Below are 18,908 nucleotides of genomic sequence, written 5' to 3'. Positions count from 1 at the left end.
GATAAATGCACTTTTTAAAAAAAATGTACACCATGAGAGAATATATACCTACAAACGTCCTTTTGCAGCCAATTAGATTTAAATACACACTTAAATGCAAACCCCTAGATTAGTGCAGAAACAGAACATGTTTATGAGTGAATGCATGCAAAGTGACACAGATGAAAAATAGACCAATCTGGTGGTGTACCAATCTGGTCACCATAAAGAAGCCCATGAAACAAGACAGGCCAATTGTCACAGCACCATGAAGAGCTTTCTTATGAATTTCTAAAACTTTCCAGACTCACGTTTTAAATCCCCTCCCCATTGGTCAGTTACCCTCTAAATATTGAACATGATCAGCATGCTAAACAGCTCAAATATCATGCTCAAATATACTCATCTGCTAATCATCTCCAAAGGTGGTAATCTGCAGTGACCTTAGGCATGTAAGCTTTTAATGTTAGTCTAATATATGATTAGATAGACCAATATTCTGACCCATACTTATCTCTGGAGACACTCAAGAGTTGGTTTCCATGTAATACACTACTGGTTTAGACGCCCTGTCCTACTCTTCCTGTCTCTTTCAGGCATGTATTTTATAGATGCGAAGAGTGTGTACTGTGTGGTCTATTAGGAATGTTTTGGAGCTCTCTGCATCATAGAAGAAGGTGCTACATTCTGTGCTGCCTGCTCTTTTTCACACAGGGTGCTGATCACATGAGCCAGCTGCTCATATGAGTTGAAAATGAGATAATCAGTGGCAGAACCTTGTGAGAGCATTGGCCTTCATGTTTGCTGCCATTCATGCAGCAGACTGAAGCTAAGGATTTACAAAGCAAGAATCATAGTGAACAATGTGGATTAATGAGTGTAATGCCCCCTTTATTTCAGCCAAATGGGTCTTGGAGTTGGACTTGGGGCACCTTGTCTCCCAGGTCCAATGCTTGTCTTTCAAGCTCAGGGTATGGACCTTCTGGGTGGCTTTGAACAAGAACACCCTGTCTGCATTACCATTGCTCTACTGAAGCATTCCCAAGGTGACCAATTATGGACTCATCTGAAATAATGCTCCAAAGAACTCCGGTACCTCCTACCATGGGGACAATCTGATGGGACTGTAGAGAACATCAAGAAACTCCAGTGTACAGCACGAGGGCACAATCCACTGAGAACTTCCCCTGCCAAACTCTGTTGAAATGAATGGGAGCTTTGCAAGAGTTCTTGCAAGGGCAAGGCCCCATTCATTTCATTGGGCTCATGCAGGAGAACGTCCTTGGTCCACTTGGCCCCAAGAGCTTAACATGTTAATATCTCAACAATTAGAATATTCTCCCCCTGTTGTTAACCCTTAACGACAATCCTTCTGCAGTTTAAACTCAGTGCTTTTTGTCCTGTTATCAGGAGGAAAGGTGGAATGGTTGAGCCCTCTCTTTGTCAGAGATAAGTTTTAATATTTGCAAACTGGCAGCTTAGTCTCAGGGCTGTCGCAGGCAGAAGTATTTGCAAGTGTCGGGTGAACTGAAACCGTCTCTTGCCCAGTTTCTGCAAAGCCACACTGGAATTGTGCCAATCCCTGCTAGTCCGAGCCGATTAAGAGGATCAGTGCTGGCTGCACAGCCGGGCTGTTGCCAAATCCTGCTTACCAGATGGAATAAGGCCAGGTTCTTGGCCATGCGATGCTGGCTATATTGACAGGGAAAGAAACACATCCTGCACAGTCACCTTAAAAAAACCATTCCTCCTGTGAACTCAGGCAAACGGGTGTTGAGCTGAGTAACGCAGGTGAACGCAAGCTCGCTGACGATTGGAGCTTGTGATGAAACTTTTAGATGACCTTGTCATGAACAGGAAAATCATGGCTAAGACATCTGCACCTACATGCCAAAAAGGTTATGAGAACTGGCCGTCACTTGATACAACGTAATGACTACCGAGGAATGAGGTCATGTTCCTCAGCATGAAGAAGCCTCCAATTCCTATCTTATGCCTCTGGCACTCTGACCCTGGGTATATGCATAGAAATGATAAGGCACAGACTGGAGCGCTACCCCAGTGGTATCCTATGCGATGTGAGGTCAGAACTCTCCTGCCACCATGTCTGGTTCTGGAATAGTACATTGCTAATATGCTTCCATCTCTTCCCATTTGGGGGTGGTTGTTCTTCCCTAATGTAGCAGTCACTTACCTTGCCGAGAGAGCATGCTGAGGCCCAATGGTTATTTTGCTGCATCTTAATACTTATTGAGTGGTTTAGTGGCTCACAAGAGCAGGGCTTAAGATCCACTTTATTCTAAGAAGTTAAAAGAGCGGTCAGCATAAAAGCATCTCAAGAAGTGTTGAAGAGTCTGAAAGTGGAGGGCCTGTTTCTTACAATGGGAGGATCAGTGCCAAATAATGCAGGATTACCCCCTTTTAGAAGGCAACGCTCTTGGTGATACTTTAGAAATATTGCTCTTGGGGATACTTTAGGAATAACCAGGAGAAACGCAGCAAAAATGCCTTACCACTTATACGTCCTCCTCTGAGAAGATGTTGACCTTTGCTAACTTACATGAATCCATGATTCCTACAAGCCCTAGTGGCTCTGTTCTTTGGAGAACAAGAAGAGAAGTGTTTCTACCTCATTGCATGAGTCAGTCAACTCTGAATACCGACTGAAGCTTGAAAACAGCAAAACAATCTGTGCAATTATCTGACAAGCATAGGATTTAATTTGCCTCCAGTTGCTACTGTAACCACACCTAATACCTTGTCCAAACTTAATGTGGTCCAGTGGAAAACTGACATTTCTCAAGAAAAGCCAAACCTAGTGTGCCAGAGAGTGGCACTAAGGTTTTGATCTAGAATGGAACCCCTACACTGGCAATCTGTGTAAACAAACAAACAAACAAATACTACACATAAGGGTACAGCTACATAACTAATATAACATCTAATTTCACAGGAACAGGATTTAAGCCATCTTTTGCATCTGTGGCAAATAGTATAGGTTTGGGTTTGCACCTACTTAGTATGGAGGAAGTGAGACAAGTCTGACATACATGGTGTGAGGAAGAAATATAGCATTTGCTCGTGAAAACTGGAAACAGGATCCTTGGCTTTTAATGGAACAGGGAACTGGTGACATGATACTTGCATCCTGCACTACAGATATGAGGCATCGCTCAGCACTCAGAGCTGCTGTGTTTACTGCTATGTATGTTTACGGGGTCATTAGCAGAACAGATGCGATTACAAAATTTTGACTGCTTACTCTTTTTCTGTGGGGTCTGTCCAAAGCTATACTTCTCTTGTCCTAAATCCAGCACTCTGCAGGCCCCACAGCAGCAGACATCTGGGAATGCTGCAGAGTAAAAACCACCAAAGAGAATATTCATAGAATGAAAGGACATTCATCACTAGCAACCCATGCCCTCCTCAAATGTAAGGGAAGCAAAACCCAAACCCTGCACCTCGCCCACGAGTATTTCACAGAAATATTTTCTTCCCTTGAAATATTTTTCAACACCTCCCTCCACTCCTTAACAGAAAAATGTGGGAGACATATTCAGCACAGCACTAGAATAATACCTTGTAATTAAATATGACAGGTATTTTAAAAGTCATTCCATCGCCTCTGTAAGAACCTGCACATGAGCCAATAAGTTCTTTACCTTCTTATCAGCTACACCTTTTATGAAATTCAAAACTTCACTGAAATTCATAAAACACAGAATTTGGATTAAATATTAAGGTTCCTGTGGTTGTGGATGTTGATTATACCAAAATCCCTTTCACATGTTTAGCTCTGAACTGGCAATTTTTTTCTTGTTGTGCCATTCTTAGCTACCACCATTAGTCATTCCTACAATTTCTCACAATATATGTAGCCTTGTTAGCTTTTAAGCTCCATTTGTGGTGAGCCAATTCTGCTTATCAGTCCCATAATATTTACATGAGACCTACTGAAAATGTGAAAGCTGCAGCTGCCTGATGTCTTGCCCTGATCCAAAAAAGCTGCAATAATCCTGCATAGTGCAAAACAAGGCCAGTTGGAAATGGCAGTTTGAGATGAGCAGAAAACAGTGGGTAGCCAGGATCCAGGTAAGTCAGACTGGGTAAAGGTGACTCTGAGAAGGCTAGACTTGAGAAAGGAACCTGGGACTAAACCAGAAGCAATGTAAGATGCTTAGCAGAGGCCTGAGCTCACCTGGACACCTAAATATTGACACAGAGCCCTGCTTACCCCTTAAAAGCATAAGGGTAGGAAGAATTCAAAGAGGGCAGTGCTGTGGCCTGTGGTGCTCCAAAGCTGGAATGCCTCTCACAGCACCCCAGGGAAAGAGGGGTCCTGGGCAGCTGGAGATACGAGGGAACGGTGAATTCTGGTGCCTTGGTTTAGCAGTCTAAATCCCCATCACCAGAGGCTGCTGACCTTCCCTAAAAGTGGCTTCCCTTTCACCAGAATCACTGAGATCTAGAAGCATCTATAGTTTCAGAATGGACAGCTTATGCAAAGCCCATGATGAGATGTGTTGTAGAGCAAGATACCATATGTAAAAGGCAGAGTCCCTCTATAATACATTGGCTCATGAACAGAAATGAATGCACATGAAACTAGAAGGTAGAATCAAAGTGAAGGATTGATACAATACCGATAGAATAAAAATGTAACTGGAAGCATCTACAAATGTCCACAAGGCAATGGTTTTTGCCCAGTGGCTGTGTCAATCGAAGGCAGCTTGCCCAACCAATCTTCACCTTCCCCATCTCTTTCTTGCAGCCCCCAATAACCCCAAAAAGCTTATTCAAGGGGACCTACTGATCATTGTGGGTTGTGCCACAATGTAAAATGGGGAAATGAGGATGTGGGAATCACCTAAACCAGACAAAGGAAACTTACACAAGCAGAGCTCTATTGGGGAAAGGTCCCTTAGTCCAATTTTGTATCATTTCACTCTCCGTACTGCACTTTAATTGATGGGGTCCGTTGAAAACGGCTTCTCTATGCAAACCAGGAAGTGATCTCTCCAGACAATGGTATGACTTTTATTTTCTAATCTCAGTGGCTGCAATCTCCTGTGTGACATGGACACTATTAGGCAGTTGAATGTGCATGTGTACTCTGTCCTTTTCCCTCCTTCCTTCCTGTCCCCCTCAACGCAGCCCCGGGCACTGGCAACCCACACTACGCTACTGATTTAGCCCGCAATGTCCCCCAGATCCTCTGAAGATTGCAGATGGTGGAGGGTAGGACAGATGAGGGGAAAGGTAAGATTGATTTTGCAAGTTGTCTTCCACTCCCAGAACCATTGGATACAACTCAGTGGATTTTCTGTGGGAAGCGACCGTATGGTGCCAGGAAATTGGAAATATATATTTCCTTTTGTGGTTTTCACATATGCAGGGCACCTATCCAGGGCAGAGATGTTGCTTGACGATAGAGATACTGTTTAAATAAAAACATTATTTATCCAAAACAACTTTTCCCACTGCGAATAAGATACTGGTGTACTAAGGAAAGAAGTAAAGGCTACATTATAAATTTTAAAAGGTGGTGACAGGTCATGTGTAGATTGTTGTAGCCAAGTATAAATTTAGCAACCTGCAGCTGAATATTTTTGGAGAATTATTTCAGCTTGCCTGCAAGATGTTTGAATAAAATGGAATGGAAAAAGATGTATAATTCATTATAACTCCAGGATTTTCCCTAACGGCAACACATAAATGCCTCCCCTACCCAAATGGAATTATATAGGGCAGAATCTGCAAGACAGTTCTCCTACAGGAGAAGTTCCTATAGTTGAGAGGAGGGAGGGGAATAAAACTGGAAAACTGTAAGGCTGGAAATGGAGCTGAAGGCCGTCTAGTCCAGGTTAGGATGTTGTTGTTGCAAACACCCCTAAAGCAAGGGTGCAGAATCTGTAGCCTTCTAGATGCTGCTGAACTACAGTTCCCATCATCCCTTGGGAGTCATGCATGTTGTTTCTATCCATTGCCATGTGGCAGCATCACTAGTAAATGTTGCAACAGGAAAAAAATACAAGAGGCCTCCATATTTAGTTATAAAGTCCATCTAACTATTTCAAGCGAAATAAGCACTTGCTACAGAGGAACCTGCAAGCTGTTTACTGATTTAGCTTTGTAGCAGACTCCTCAAAGGTATACTTAGGGGTGGAGGAGAAATTTAGTTTGGTTTACATTTTATTGAGAATCTACCTAGTTCACAGTTTTTGAACCAATACACGAACTGAAACAAAGCTATCCTAAGAAACTCACTCTTCTCTGAATTTCATGATGCAGTTCTTTAAGAATGCACATGTCAGAGGGTCATGCATAAAAACACATTATACTAGTGAACATAGCATTCTGTTAAGGAAATAACGTGCAAAAGTGTATATTTCAGTCACAACTCTGTACAAAAAAGTGTTTAATATGGTAAATTTGCACCAAAATGCTCATGAATTTTCATGAGGGTTTTTTTTTGTTTTTAATTGCAAATTTCTGCAGAAAGATAGGAAGAAAATGAGAAACGGAGAGACCAGGAACTGACATATCTGCCCCCCTTACTTATACTTGATCTAAAACGAATGTCCCAAAGGGTGTTTCTGTTATAATACTCTGGCCGATGCTGTAACTGCTGCTTTTGCCGTTGTTGTTACACAATTGTATGCACTGCTTTTGCAAATTAACAAAATTGTTAGCCAAAATGACAAATCCCTGATCAAAGTGATTGCAGTGAACTTGATCTTATTTATTTGCTCCTGATGGAGTGTAGGAATAGATCTTGGACGAATTTATTTTTAACAGGGATCATTATAAACCCTTTGTCCATCATAGAATCATAGAACCATAGAGTTGGAAGAGACCACAAGGGCCATCGAGTCCAACCCCCTGCCAAGCAGGAAACACCATCAGAGCACTCCTGACATATGGTTGTCAAGCCTCTGCTTAATGACCTCCAAAGAAGGAGACTCCACCACACTCCTTGGCAGCAAATTCCACTGTCGAACAGCTCTTACTGTCAGGAAGTTCTTCCTAATGTTTAGGTGGAATCTTCTTTCTTGTAGTTTGGATCCATTGCTCCGTGTCCGCTTCTCTGGAGCAGCTGAAAACAACCTTTCTCCCTCCTCTATGTGACATCCTTTTATCTATTTGAACATGGCTATCATATCACCCCTTAACCTCCTCTTCTCCAGGCTAAACATGCCCAGCTCCCTTAGCCGTTCCTCATAAGGCATCGTTTTGCAGGGGTTATGTTCTGGGTCTCCACACACATAAGTGAAATCGCATAAAGTGGGGAGCACCCTGGAAACACCCTTTAAATGCCCTCTCTGACACTCTCTCTTCAATCCATGCCAAAAATACTGCATCAAAAATTATCCACAAATAGAATTAAAGCTCTTGGGCTGGCAGGAGGCTGGAGGATGCCCAGGAAAACTGCTGCTGATGCTCTATCCCACACACCAGCTGTTAGACAGGGAGGCTGAGCAGCATAAGCAAAGCCCTGCTGTGCCTCTGTCTCTTTGGGGCTTCATCCACCCTCACTGATGTCCTATTCAGACTCCAGGAAGGGTCTTGTCGCAAGGCACAAGGACTCTCCAGCTCTGTCCTGCCATTTGCGGATAGGAATTAAATTATTTTATTATTTCCTGGTGCCATGTGCATGCAATATGCGTAGAATATGCGTATGTGTGTGTGTGGGGGGATACCTGTAAGTCCTTATAGTCAGGGATTTTTTCAACTGGAACTCAGTTCCGGCACCTCTCAGGTGGGCGCAATTGCCATTATAAAATAAAGGGAGGTGTTCATGATGAGTTTTGGCACCTCTTCTTCTAGAAAAATAGCACTGCTTATAGTGCTATTAAAGGATATAGCAAGAGGACCTTTTTTGTGGTAGCTCCATTTCTCTAGAATTGATTATCAGCTCACCACACTCCAGCCCTGTAGAGAGATTCTGAGGACCTCTTTGTTTCAGGTGACATGAATTATATATTTCACTGCTGTAGTGCTCTTTGGACTGGAATAATAAGGGAAAACAATGTTTTCCTATTTGGGATCGAGCAGTGTTTTCCTATGGCATTTAGTGCTGGGGTGTTTCGTACAAATCATCTTATATTTTATATTTTTGAATGTTTATCACGAAAGCTGCCTTGAGAGCGTTCTACCCAGAAAGGCAGCCTATAAATATACTCAAAGTAAAATAAAATATATTCTTCATTTCTTCCAACTTCCATCTATACTCCACCTCTTTGCCATCCTGGAACTCAAAGCAGCAGACTTGGGGTTCTCAGAAGGTCTCCCACTTAGTCACTGACCAGACTGACACCTGCTTAGCTTTAGCAAGGGGGTGCACTGTGATCAGTTGTGTGCCAGTTGACTTGTGAAAAATTCCCAGTGATACGATAAATAAACACGTGATTTTAGAGACACATTTGGCCAGGGGTGGGTAACCTTCTTTGGCCCGAGGGCTGCATGTCACTTGTGCATGGGGCATAGGCAAAAGTAGTCAGAGCACCAACATGAATTTTCCCACCCTGGCACTGTGTCTACCTATTCATCACCACTTTTTGGCTTACTCCACAATAAAACTGTCTTTGTGCTTTCCAGTCAACATAATACTACATCAGGGGGGAAAGCGAAGATCAGTAGGGCTAGGATAAAAAATATGAAACCTTTGATTGTTTGAACTGAAGCCTTTGTTAGTGAGCCACACAGCTAGCTTGTGAGCCAGTTGTACAAAACATTTGCTTTTGTACACCAGCAATGATGTAAGGATAGGTGTCACTGGAATTACTTGGGTTTCCTTCCTTCCTTCCTTCCTTCCTTCCTTCCTTCCTTCCTTCCTTCCTTCTCTGACCATCACAACAAACATGCTTTGTATTTTCAATTTCTAAAAACGCTTTCATTCATGTAGGGAACGACACTGGCATTTCAAATCAGAATTCTCCTCAAGCTGCGCCAAAGCAGTCTTTCCCAAGGCACAAGCTATTGAAGAGCCTGGGTATAAATAACAATAAAAGAGAACAAAACAGATGGCCCACCTCTCCTTGTTCTCAGCCACAGAACGTGCAAATTAATCTGAGAATGAAGAATGCATGAGACAACACAATTATTGACAGCATTAGGAACATAGTGTGTTGTTGGAAGCTGTCTTCTAATCAGTCAGAATTCAAACAGAATCATGCTCCTGTTGTAGAAAGTGCTGAGCAAGTGGTTCTTGATATAGTTTGGACTACTGCAATCCGTTCTACGTGGGACTACCTTTGAAGGTGACCCGGAAACTACAACTAATCCAGAATGCAGCAGCTAGACTGGTGACTGGGAGCGGCCACCGAGACCATATAACACCGGTCCTGAAAGACCTACATTGGCTCCCAGTACATTTCCAAGCACAATTCAAAGTGTTGGTGCTGACCTTTAAAGCCCTAAATGGCCTTGGTCTTCTTTAGGGGCACAGAATCGCATGAGCAACCCCATATGACTCTCTTCAGGATTAAGACACCACTATTTGTCACCAGGGCTGTCTTAAGCATATGTGGCACTAGGGTGCAAAGATCTGCCCGGTGCCCCCCTCCAGGTTGCCCAGTCCCAGGCACTCAGGAGGGCGGAGCCAGTTGGCCACCTCAGTGTCTCGCTGGCTCAGTTGCCCCCGAACTCACTGTGCAGAGCCTCCCACAGCAGAAGAGCCTGCCGCGGCACTCCGACCGACGGGCGGGCTCTTCCCTGGACTCAACTCTCAGGCTCCGGACTCTTGGCCTGGCACCCTGAGAGCCTGGCGCCCAGGTGCCCCACACCCATAGCGCCTATGGATAAGACGGCCCTGTTTGTCACATTAGTTTGTTGATCGGGCATTGACCTGGATAGATGAGTCCATTTACTATTGCATTTTAGCAATGTTATTTTTATACCCTTATTATATTTTAATATTATATGTGGGATTAAAGTTGTATACCCTCCCTATACTACTTAGGAATACTTAGTATCATTTTTTTTGTCTTCAACAAACACAGTTTCTGAGTTCAGCTTTGGAGGTCAGTACGGTATATCATTTGTTGCGTCTTATATGGAGTCAGACCAATGGTCCATCTTGTTCAGTATTGCCTACACGGGCTGGCAGCAGCTGTGCAGTTTCAAGCAGGAAGTCATTCCCAGCCCAGTCTGGAGATTGAACCTGGAAGCTTCTGCATGTACTATATGGTATACACAGAACGGACCCCAGTGAATTGCAAACAATGTGATTAATGGACAATTGCCTCGTGGATATGGCCCAAGAAACAACACAAGGAATGGGATAATCAGTCTTGGGGGGGGGGAATGTTTTAGCCCTCTGCTTTCAGCCCAACTCATTTGGAAAGGACACAAAGATGTTAGGCTACCTCTGGCAACTATGGTGGCCTCAGACAATGATACTTCAAGCCACATGGGAACCCTGATATTTAAAGTTATGTTTATGGAGAAATGCTAATGGCTTATTCTGCCTCATTAACTTTGATGCCATTAGCTTTGCAGATAAAAAGATTTCAAACTTAAATTCTGGGGAGCATCACTGACTTTCTTTTCTCTTTTAACAGTAAAGAAGAAATATTGCCAACGGCTGATGAAGACATATGGAATAATTCCAGGAGTTCAGGTATAAAACCCCATTCAATTAGTTCTTCCTTACCGCACATCTTAATTTTTAAAAGTAACAAAACACCCTGATATATATATGTGTGTGTGTGTCTCTTTCTGTGTGTTAACTCTTCAGAGTCAGACATCCCCAAAATTCTTTATTCACACGTGGATGATAATGAAATTCAACAATGTAAGGAAAATGTAAGCAGCAAAGATGTGGAACGTAACGAAGATGATAATGAAGATAATGAGAAAGAATTAGAGTTGTTGGTAAGTGTTGTGCATTATTCACTTAACGGTTTGATAATTTGAACCCATTTATTCCTCAAAGAAAGTTAGTTCTTCTCCAGCTTCAACAGTGCTGATAGGTACACAGAGATCTGCCAATGCTATGCCAACATCAGAGCTTTGATTGCATCTTTAACATGATTGGTGGTAAAAAGTGCATTGATTCAGTCTATTCCATTATGTTCTGCTGCCCTTAATTCAATAACTTATCTCTTTTCTTCTTTTTATCACAGGAGATAAGGGACAATTTGAGAGCCCTAGAAGACTATTTCAAAGTCCTGTCTCTCTGGTCTCTTTGATCAGTGTACACATGTATACAATTTTTGTTCAGTAGACTTCCTTTGTTCTACATGTAGGCTGCCTCACACAGACTTTGACTGGATGTAGATGGCTGTTTGCCCTGCAGTGGCTGCTTGTAAGCTCACCACAGAGCAACAGCAATGATGTGGGGAGTCAGTTATCTTGGCATCCGGCCAATGGGTAAGGTGAATCATGCTGTACCCCACACCCCTGGTATGACAACTTCCTCTTTTCTTCCTGCTAATGAACCTCTTTAAGACCAATATTTGTGCACATCTTGGTCATGAATCTCACCTGCCAGCTATAAAATATACATTCCCAGCTCCTCTGATTCATATCAATTCCCTTCTAAACGGCAAGCATTTAACCTGTGTGGGTTGTCCAAAATAGGCTGCCTTGTGTTTTGTGGGAAGAAATGACAGCAAGTCTGGAGCACATAGCTAAATAAGTATGGAATATAATACTGTTTGCTTGAGAACACAGGAAAGCTGAAACCCACAACAGGACTTGCAGCCCTTTTGGACAGTGAGCAAGAAAATGAATTTTTCACATATAAGCACGAAGACTCCCTTTCTCTAACTTTAGGGTAGTTAAGAGTTGTCATCCAATGCAGGAGCATTCACTGTCTGAAAATCAGCATCTTTGTAAATTTATTTTTTTTAAACTTTTTTTTAAAACAAAAAGACAGAAATAAGAAGCTGAGGGGTGGGGGAAATCACAGGATACTCTTAGCATTCCCTGAGACAATGAATACACTAAAATTTAACAGTTTTTAACAAGAAGGGAAAATCAAAGTGATCATCTGTACAATAAATGAAGAGTGTATATGTATGTCATTCAGATTTTAATTTACCTTATGTGCAGCGTAATGAATTAAACAATGGAGGCCTATAATAAATGGAAATGCAACCAAATCTTTGAAACCCATAGGCAATTGCTCACAAGACAGCTCGGCAGTTGACAAGTAACATGAGCCTTATGTGAGAAGAAGGGAAAATCGTAAGATTTGCATATAATTATTGAGATCATGCAAATGTCAGTTATGAGGAGGGAGAGAGAGGAGGGGGAAAACCCAGGCATCTCACTATTAAATCCTGACAGTTGGCATCACTGAAGAGCTCAGATACATTTGAGCGCCAGTTGGCAGAGGGTCATTAAAACAGAATTTGCAGAAACATTAGTTCCTTCACTTTTCTTTGAGTGACGTTTTACTATTAATAGTTTGCAGAGGCTTTGCAGAAAACATATTAATAAGAGTCACTGTAATGGGGGTATCTGCAGCAAGTGTAAATGTAATAAGGTGGCCCCCAAGAAGCTATCCTCTAATTGATTGGTATGAAACCATCAGCCTGAGTATTCGAAAGCAAGTAGAGAATGCCATGACAAGGAAATGCTGTTGAATTGTATAATGCAATATTTGGAGGCGAAAGCGAGAGAGAGAGGGAAGAAACTTACTCGTTCCTGGCCTTTCCTTTACTAACTCCTTTTACAGTTTCTGGAACTCTCAAAACATTCCGGTATGCAGCCTGTAAAATGGGTGCTGAGAGGAATGAAGAAAAGGGAACCCTTAGAGTATTTGTCAGTGTGCAAATGTATCTTTATTTTACCGGACAATACCATTCATTCTCTAGCTTTGATATGCGGTGTCAATGCAGTCAGTTTAAAATAAAACATGCCTGGGAGGGAATGTGCTCTGTGAATGAATTAGCTTCTCTTGTAGAGAATATTCTCTTTTGGATTCATTTGTCTGAAATGGACTTGCAGCTTACTGAGCTCATGAATAAAGAGGGTGGGGAGATGGGGGCGGGGGTGGAAGCGAGAAAGAGAAGGGACTCAGGGCTATTTCATTTCTTGCTTTTACACAACCTTCTAACACCCTTTATTTTAAAGAGGACAGGCAACATAAAATCTGTAACTGATTTGTTTTTTCCAAATCCGTCTTACTGAATACAAAACTTTCCTGATTAAATCCTTCCTCTCATATATCTAAGTTTATGTGTATGCACACATGCATTCTGACCATTTTTTTTTCTTATTCTGTTCTTTCAGCTAAGGCAGCACTTCACTAGAGCCAAGGATGAAAGGAATTTATACACAACCGAGCCAGTTAGATTTCCAAATGAACCAAAAGAACTGGGGGGCAAGATAGACTCTGGCTTGCTTAGGCAACCTCTGGCGATAAGTTCATCTGAACGTGCTTTACAAGACAAAGGTCTGCACAATAACCAAACATCTTCCACAGGAAATGATTTTTGTATGTTACCCCCAGAAAAATTGACTGCTCTGGACTTGGTAAACAATAGGGCCCAGTCTTCAGAAAGCTTTAGTACCATTGAAACCCTTTCATCACTGGAGCACTGGTCTGGAACAAAAGAAAAAGAGACCGGCCGTTTTACAGATGTTATCTCAAGTAAACATGGGGTGTGTCCTGCAGATGTTCAAAAGCATGAATCTGAAGATGCCTCAGGAAGCAAAACAACGGAGAGTTTGTTAATCAGAGAGGATAATTATGATCACCACAGAAAGGCATGGGAAACAAGGCCCAAAATAGTTCCCTTAGAGTATGATGAAGCCATTGAGTTAAAAGAGGAAGTATTGGAAAGAGTGGATGACAAGGTCAAGCCATTTCTTGGGCAACATATGCAAGAAACATCTTCCCAAACTCTTGAATCAGTTTTAGAAAACATTGACAAAAAGGAATTCAAAATTGAGAGATATGGGAACAAAAAGGTGTATTTAAGAGGAGAATTTAATACCAATACCTTAGCTGAAGCTAATGTCACACCAAGGTCTTTCACAAGTTTGCATACCGAGGATGACATTGTAGAAGAAAAATATAAGTCTGAGTATAATCTTGATAAGGTGAAAGAAATAAAGTTGAGCATTTTAGAGCAATCTTCAGAAGAGGCACAAGCATGCCCTACCAACAGGCATGGAAAAGATTCCGCTGAAATACAAAATCAACAACCATTGTTGTTCACACCCAGTAACAATGAAGGCAGTACAATAGAGAAGTTTTCTCAAAGAGAAATGATGAGTCCTGGTGTGTTAGATGTAGCAAAAGATGAGGAATTACATGAATCCATAGATATATCATGGCTAAATGCTGGAGAAATCTCAGGCAAAAGAAATAAGCAGGAAAGCACAACTTCTGTTGTAGGTGAATTAAGTCAAAATTTAAAGGGAGCAGAGAGTAGTTACCCAGAAGACATTCAGACTACAAGTGGGATTTGCTTGAGCTACCCAAATTTGGTACAGGCAACTGATGAAAGTATATCCACATATTCTTCATCAACAAATGTAGAAGATGTGTTTGATGCTGGAGGAAATTTAGAAGAAGGGAAGCACAATCAGGGCTATGATGTATCAAACAGAAAGATGTTTCAGGCAGAGCTGTGCCAAAGTGATCCTGGCAGGTTTACGGAAGATGATCAGAGCAGCAGGGTCACATGGGGGGATCAAAGTTGGAGAGGCTTAGGAAGTCAATTGGCAGAAAAGGAAAGCGAAGCCGATGAAGGAGTGGAGGTGGAAGAGCTAACAGGTGGCGAAGCTATGTGGGGAATTAAAGACGATACAAGATGTTTGGATGTAACTCCCACAGATGAATTGTTTACCTGCCAAGACCCAGTGAGATATGAAGAGTCTTATGTAGTGGAGCATGATAGTATAAGGGAAGCAGAGGCAGTTACAGCCTCTTATATAATTAAAATGACATCAGAAAGCACTCCAGAAAAAATGTCTGCTGGTGAAAAAGCAGTAATTGTTAAGCTACCTCAAGAGACTGCACTAAGTGACAGGTCCACAGAGGAAAAGGAAACAGTGTTTGATATACATGAAGGGAGAAGTGATGGTTCACATTATCCTCTTTGTCAATGCAATACAGTGGGTGTATTATATGACACCAAATTTGAAGAGGAATCAGTTTCAGATATTTATAATGCACGCATACATGAAACGGTGCACGGAGAAATGATGTCAGTACGCAGTGCAAGCGAAAAGCTTGGCGGAGCAGAACATAGCACTGGGAATGATTCACCACCAGATGAAATATTATGGACTTCTGCTGCAGAAGGAAAAGCCATTTCAGAGCAGGATTTATATCCTGAAACATCTCCGAAAGCTTTGCAGGGCCTACCGCAGGGCCTATGCAAGAAAGAGGCTGAAGAGGCACGTGTTTGGAGAATGCTTCCTCACGACGGTGCTAAAGCAGAATGCAAAATTTCTCCTTCTGAGGTCATTGTTGCTGGCAGCTATTGCGAAAGTTCATCTGTGACATCTTCGGAAGAGTCCAGGGGAGCTCTTCCTGCGGAGGGGGGGCAAGTGTTGCATCCAGACACAGAAGCCTCAGTCGATATTGCAGCTGACTCAGAATGCGGCTTCACCCTAACTGGTGACACAGCTCCCATGATTCCAAATATTTCTTTGGAGACTGAACTCCAAGAACTTCCTGAGAGTTCAGCAGTGCTGCCTTCTAGTGAGAAAGGAGAAAGTAGCACAGGTCTGTTTCCCCATCAGCCAGAGCTCAAACAGGAGAAGCTATTAGGGCCAACTATTTTAATTAGTGAACCCCTAGAAGAAAGAGAAGTGAGAATCTCAGAGTCTGAAGGTTTGATAACTGAAGAAACATTGAACACTGACCACCAGTCTGTTTTTGGTCACACAGCAATTTCTGGCCAGCAAAGTGAAGTTTATAGCTTACCACCTGAGTGTCTCGTTTTAAAGCACATTGGTTACAAAATACTTTATTTCCTCTTGTTCGTTGTGTTTTGCGTCACGTTGTACCACTACGATTTAATTGTTTGCTTTGCACTCTACTTCTTTTCATTGTATTGGCTCTACTGTGAGGGCAGGGGGGACGAGGAATCGGTCAAAAAAGAGTAGTATAAAGCTTCCAAATGTCTACATGAAGCACTTAACATTTAATATCAGTATATCCCAAAGCACAGTCATGTCCACACAGAACCAACTCAAGATCCCCCCCCCCTTCCCTTGAAACAATGCTTAAAGGAATGTACATGGAGTTTGTTCCCTCATATAAGTAATTATTCTGCATAGGACCATTAAGTTTGGATCATTAAATACCTATATGAGTTCTGAAGCACATCAAGTTGAAATTAAATACAGCTGCTGCTCCTTTTCTGGTTAGGAAGATGTGAAGCTTGAGTCTCTTCAGAGTCTCTTACAATTTTATCGCACTCATTTGTTTTGTAGTAAAGCTTTATTTTCTTTCTGAAAGGCTTTTAAAAAATTGGTTTTATATAGCAAGTAAGTAAAGAGGGAATGGCATTATGACTAACACAGTAATAGGGCATGTCCACTTAGGAGTTTCCTGTATTTTATAGTTATGCACTAAAATTGAAGGATGAGAAGTAGGCCCCACAAAATAAGGTATTGTGTGGCCAGGGAATTTTGCACACCATTCCTCAGTGTGGACTATATCACCTCCATTCATCCCACGATTTTCCTGTTTTGCTGGGTGAACAGATGGGAAAACCAAAGCTGCAGTATTGTTTGCAGGGATCTGATGCACCGAGTTGGAGCCCTTCTCTTCCTCCTCTTTCAGACTATGCAATGTGGACATGCCCTAAATATATCAATACTGACCATAGGCACAATCCACTGGGATGTCACTCTGCATGCACCGCTGAAATTGATAGGAGTTGTGCAAGAGTGCAAGGAATGTGCCCCATATGCATTTCATAATATACAACTAGAATTAGCAAGCATATTTTGGGAGAAAAACTCAACTTTATGGGTTAAGTGGAGCCATCATCAGACATTGCCAATCAGAATTAAGGAAACATATGAGGAAGGTCATGCGGTCAAGTATGCCAGCTCTGTCAATTGGCACCATTCTCATCTTCCTCCAAATCGAGGAGGTCAGTCTTCTGAAGCAGAGCCTTCTGCCCTCATGAAGGTTCACGTGTGCTTTAGAACCCTGATTTTCTAGCGTTCTAAAGAACATAGAAAGATTCCATGAGTACAAGAGATCCCCCACTTCAGAAGATTGTCCTGTACACACTGGAGGGTGACAGTAATAGTGACAAGTGGGGGGCAGAGATACCCCCAGCTCTGATGTTAACTTAATACTTATTGATAATGCCTGAAGAAGGCATAGGTGGCTGCTGTTGTTTTTTCCCCAATGTGATGATATTAATTAATAAATGTCTGCACAGTTACAACTCTAGACTCCAGTGCAATTGTGATGTAACTTTGTATGTGTAAAAAAAAAAGTGCTATGCATAAAAAACAGGCTCTTGTTCACACCACAGAGCTGATATGGACTGATGTAGTCTGAAGGATACAAATTAAAGCCTGGTTGTCTTTAGATATTGTTTTTATATATATATATATATACATACTTTTTGTAAATGAAGACTGTGTAACGCAAGGGAAGAATTTCACTTAATTTTAGCATTATTCCAGTTGGACTTTCTGAATGATGTTGTTTAAACCATGTTGCTTTAGAAGGGCAGTCCCAACAAGTGTTGAATAATAGTAATAATAAACAAATTTTGAATGGTTGGATTGTGTGTTGATTACTTTGGAACCCCACAAGATAATAATGAGTCCTAAGCCTTCTTCTGTGGGGATGCCATGGTAGAGTGTCATCAATGTGGTTGGACTCTGATTCCCATTATCCTTGATCATTGGCTATGCTGGCTGGGGCTGATGGGAGCTGTAGTCCAATGAACATTATTTGGACTGTTAATGGTTCTAATAAGGTTTTTTGTTTTTTTGTTTAAAAAAAGGGAAATAACCCACGATTTGAGTGATAAGCAAAACTATCTGCTGCATTCATTCAGTTACTTGCTGAGAGAGAACATATTTTCAGAAGTACATTTCAAATGTATGTCCAAAACATTAAAAAACCCCTTCTACATGACAATTTATTGTCTGGGAATGTGAGAACCCTGGGAGTGGTATTCTATTTCCAAACATCTCCAGTTCCTGCTGTATTTTCTATTGCTGCAGGGTTGATGCTCTAAAAGATTGGATCAGTTGGTAAGCCTTGGCTTTGTGAAAATTATGGAAATGCTAATAAAGAAAGAATAAATGAAAATCAGTTGCTTTGGTCAATATATTTCCTCTAAGCATCCATATTGGGCCAATCTTGAAAGAAAATTCTTTCTTTCTTTCTTTTTGTGGGAAGACAGGTAGATTTACCTTCTATTGCCACAATGGTTTCCATCAGTTGACAGACTCCAGACTCCATAACTGGTAACTTTGAAACCCTTTTAAAGTAATATCCAGCATTTCCCCATATCCCTATCTTCACATGTGTGGAGCTGTGCACCACATAAGAATTCTATGGCTCCACTCCCCACACCCTGAGCAATATACTTACATATCCATGCCTTGACATTTGTATACTTGTTTTCTTAAATGATCAAACTGTTTCACGCAGATTTTCTCGGTAGAGCACATTATCCCCATTTAACAGATGAGGGAGGGTATGCTGAGGCTGATTGTACCTTGCCACCTTGTTCATTTAGAGTAATCTGAGGTTTGAGTTAGAGACTGGGAATTTATGTGATTAACCACTGCATTACCTTTTCTCAGTTTATCCTTTATATTAAAATGGGAAATGAAAAGTTGTGGATCCAAAATGGTGATCAAAAGGTTGACAGCTTGGTTACCTAGATTCTTATCTAGTTGTTTGACTTTTAAAATATGTAAAATGCACTGGGACCTGCAGATAAATATTTCTATATATTTCCATGGCTGCTGAAGTG

The 18,908-nt window shown here is 41.7% G+C and overlaps 1 protein-coding gene across 1 annotated transcript in view; it reads left to right on the top strand.

Annotated features, from left to right (window-relative positions):
• The window catches only part of PPP1R3A (protein phosphatase 1 regulatory subunit 3A), a 30,640-nt gene extending 12,943 nt beyond the window's left edge, over nt 1-17,697 (top strand). The window contains exons 2-4 of the mRNA XM_083699007.1: nt 10,542-10,600; nt 10,718-10,854; nt 13,222-17,697. Of these exons, the coding sequence (XP_083555133.1) occupies nt 10,542-10,600; nt 10,718-10,854; nt 13,222-16,053 (3,028 nt within the window). The 3' untranslated portion in view covers nt 16,054-17,697. The remainder of the gene's footprint in view (nt 1-10,541; nt 10,601-10,717; nt 10,855-13,221) is intronic.
• Nucleotides 17,698-18,908: the final 1,211 nt, after the last annotated feature.

This window comes from Podarcis gaigeae (assembly GCF_964106915.1).
Source record: "Podarcis gaigeae genome assembly, chromosome: 10".
Classification (NCBI taxonomy): Eukaryota; Metazoa; Chordata; class Lepidosauria; order Squamata; family Lacertidae; genus Podarcis; species Podarcis gaigeae.
This window is presented reverse-complemented; position numbering and strand designations above follow the sequence as displayed.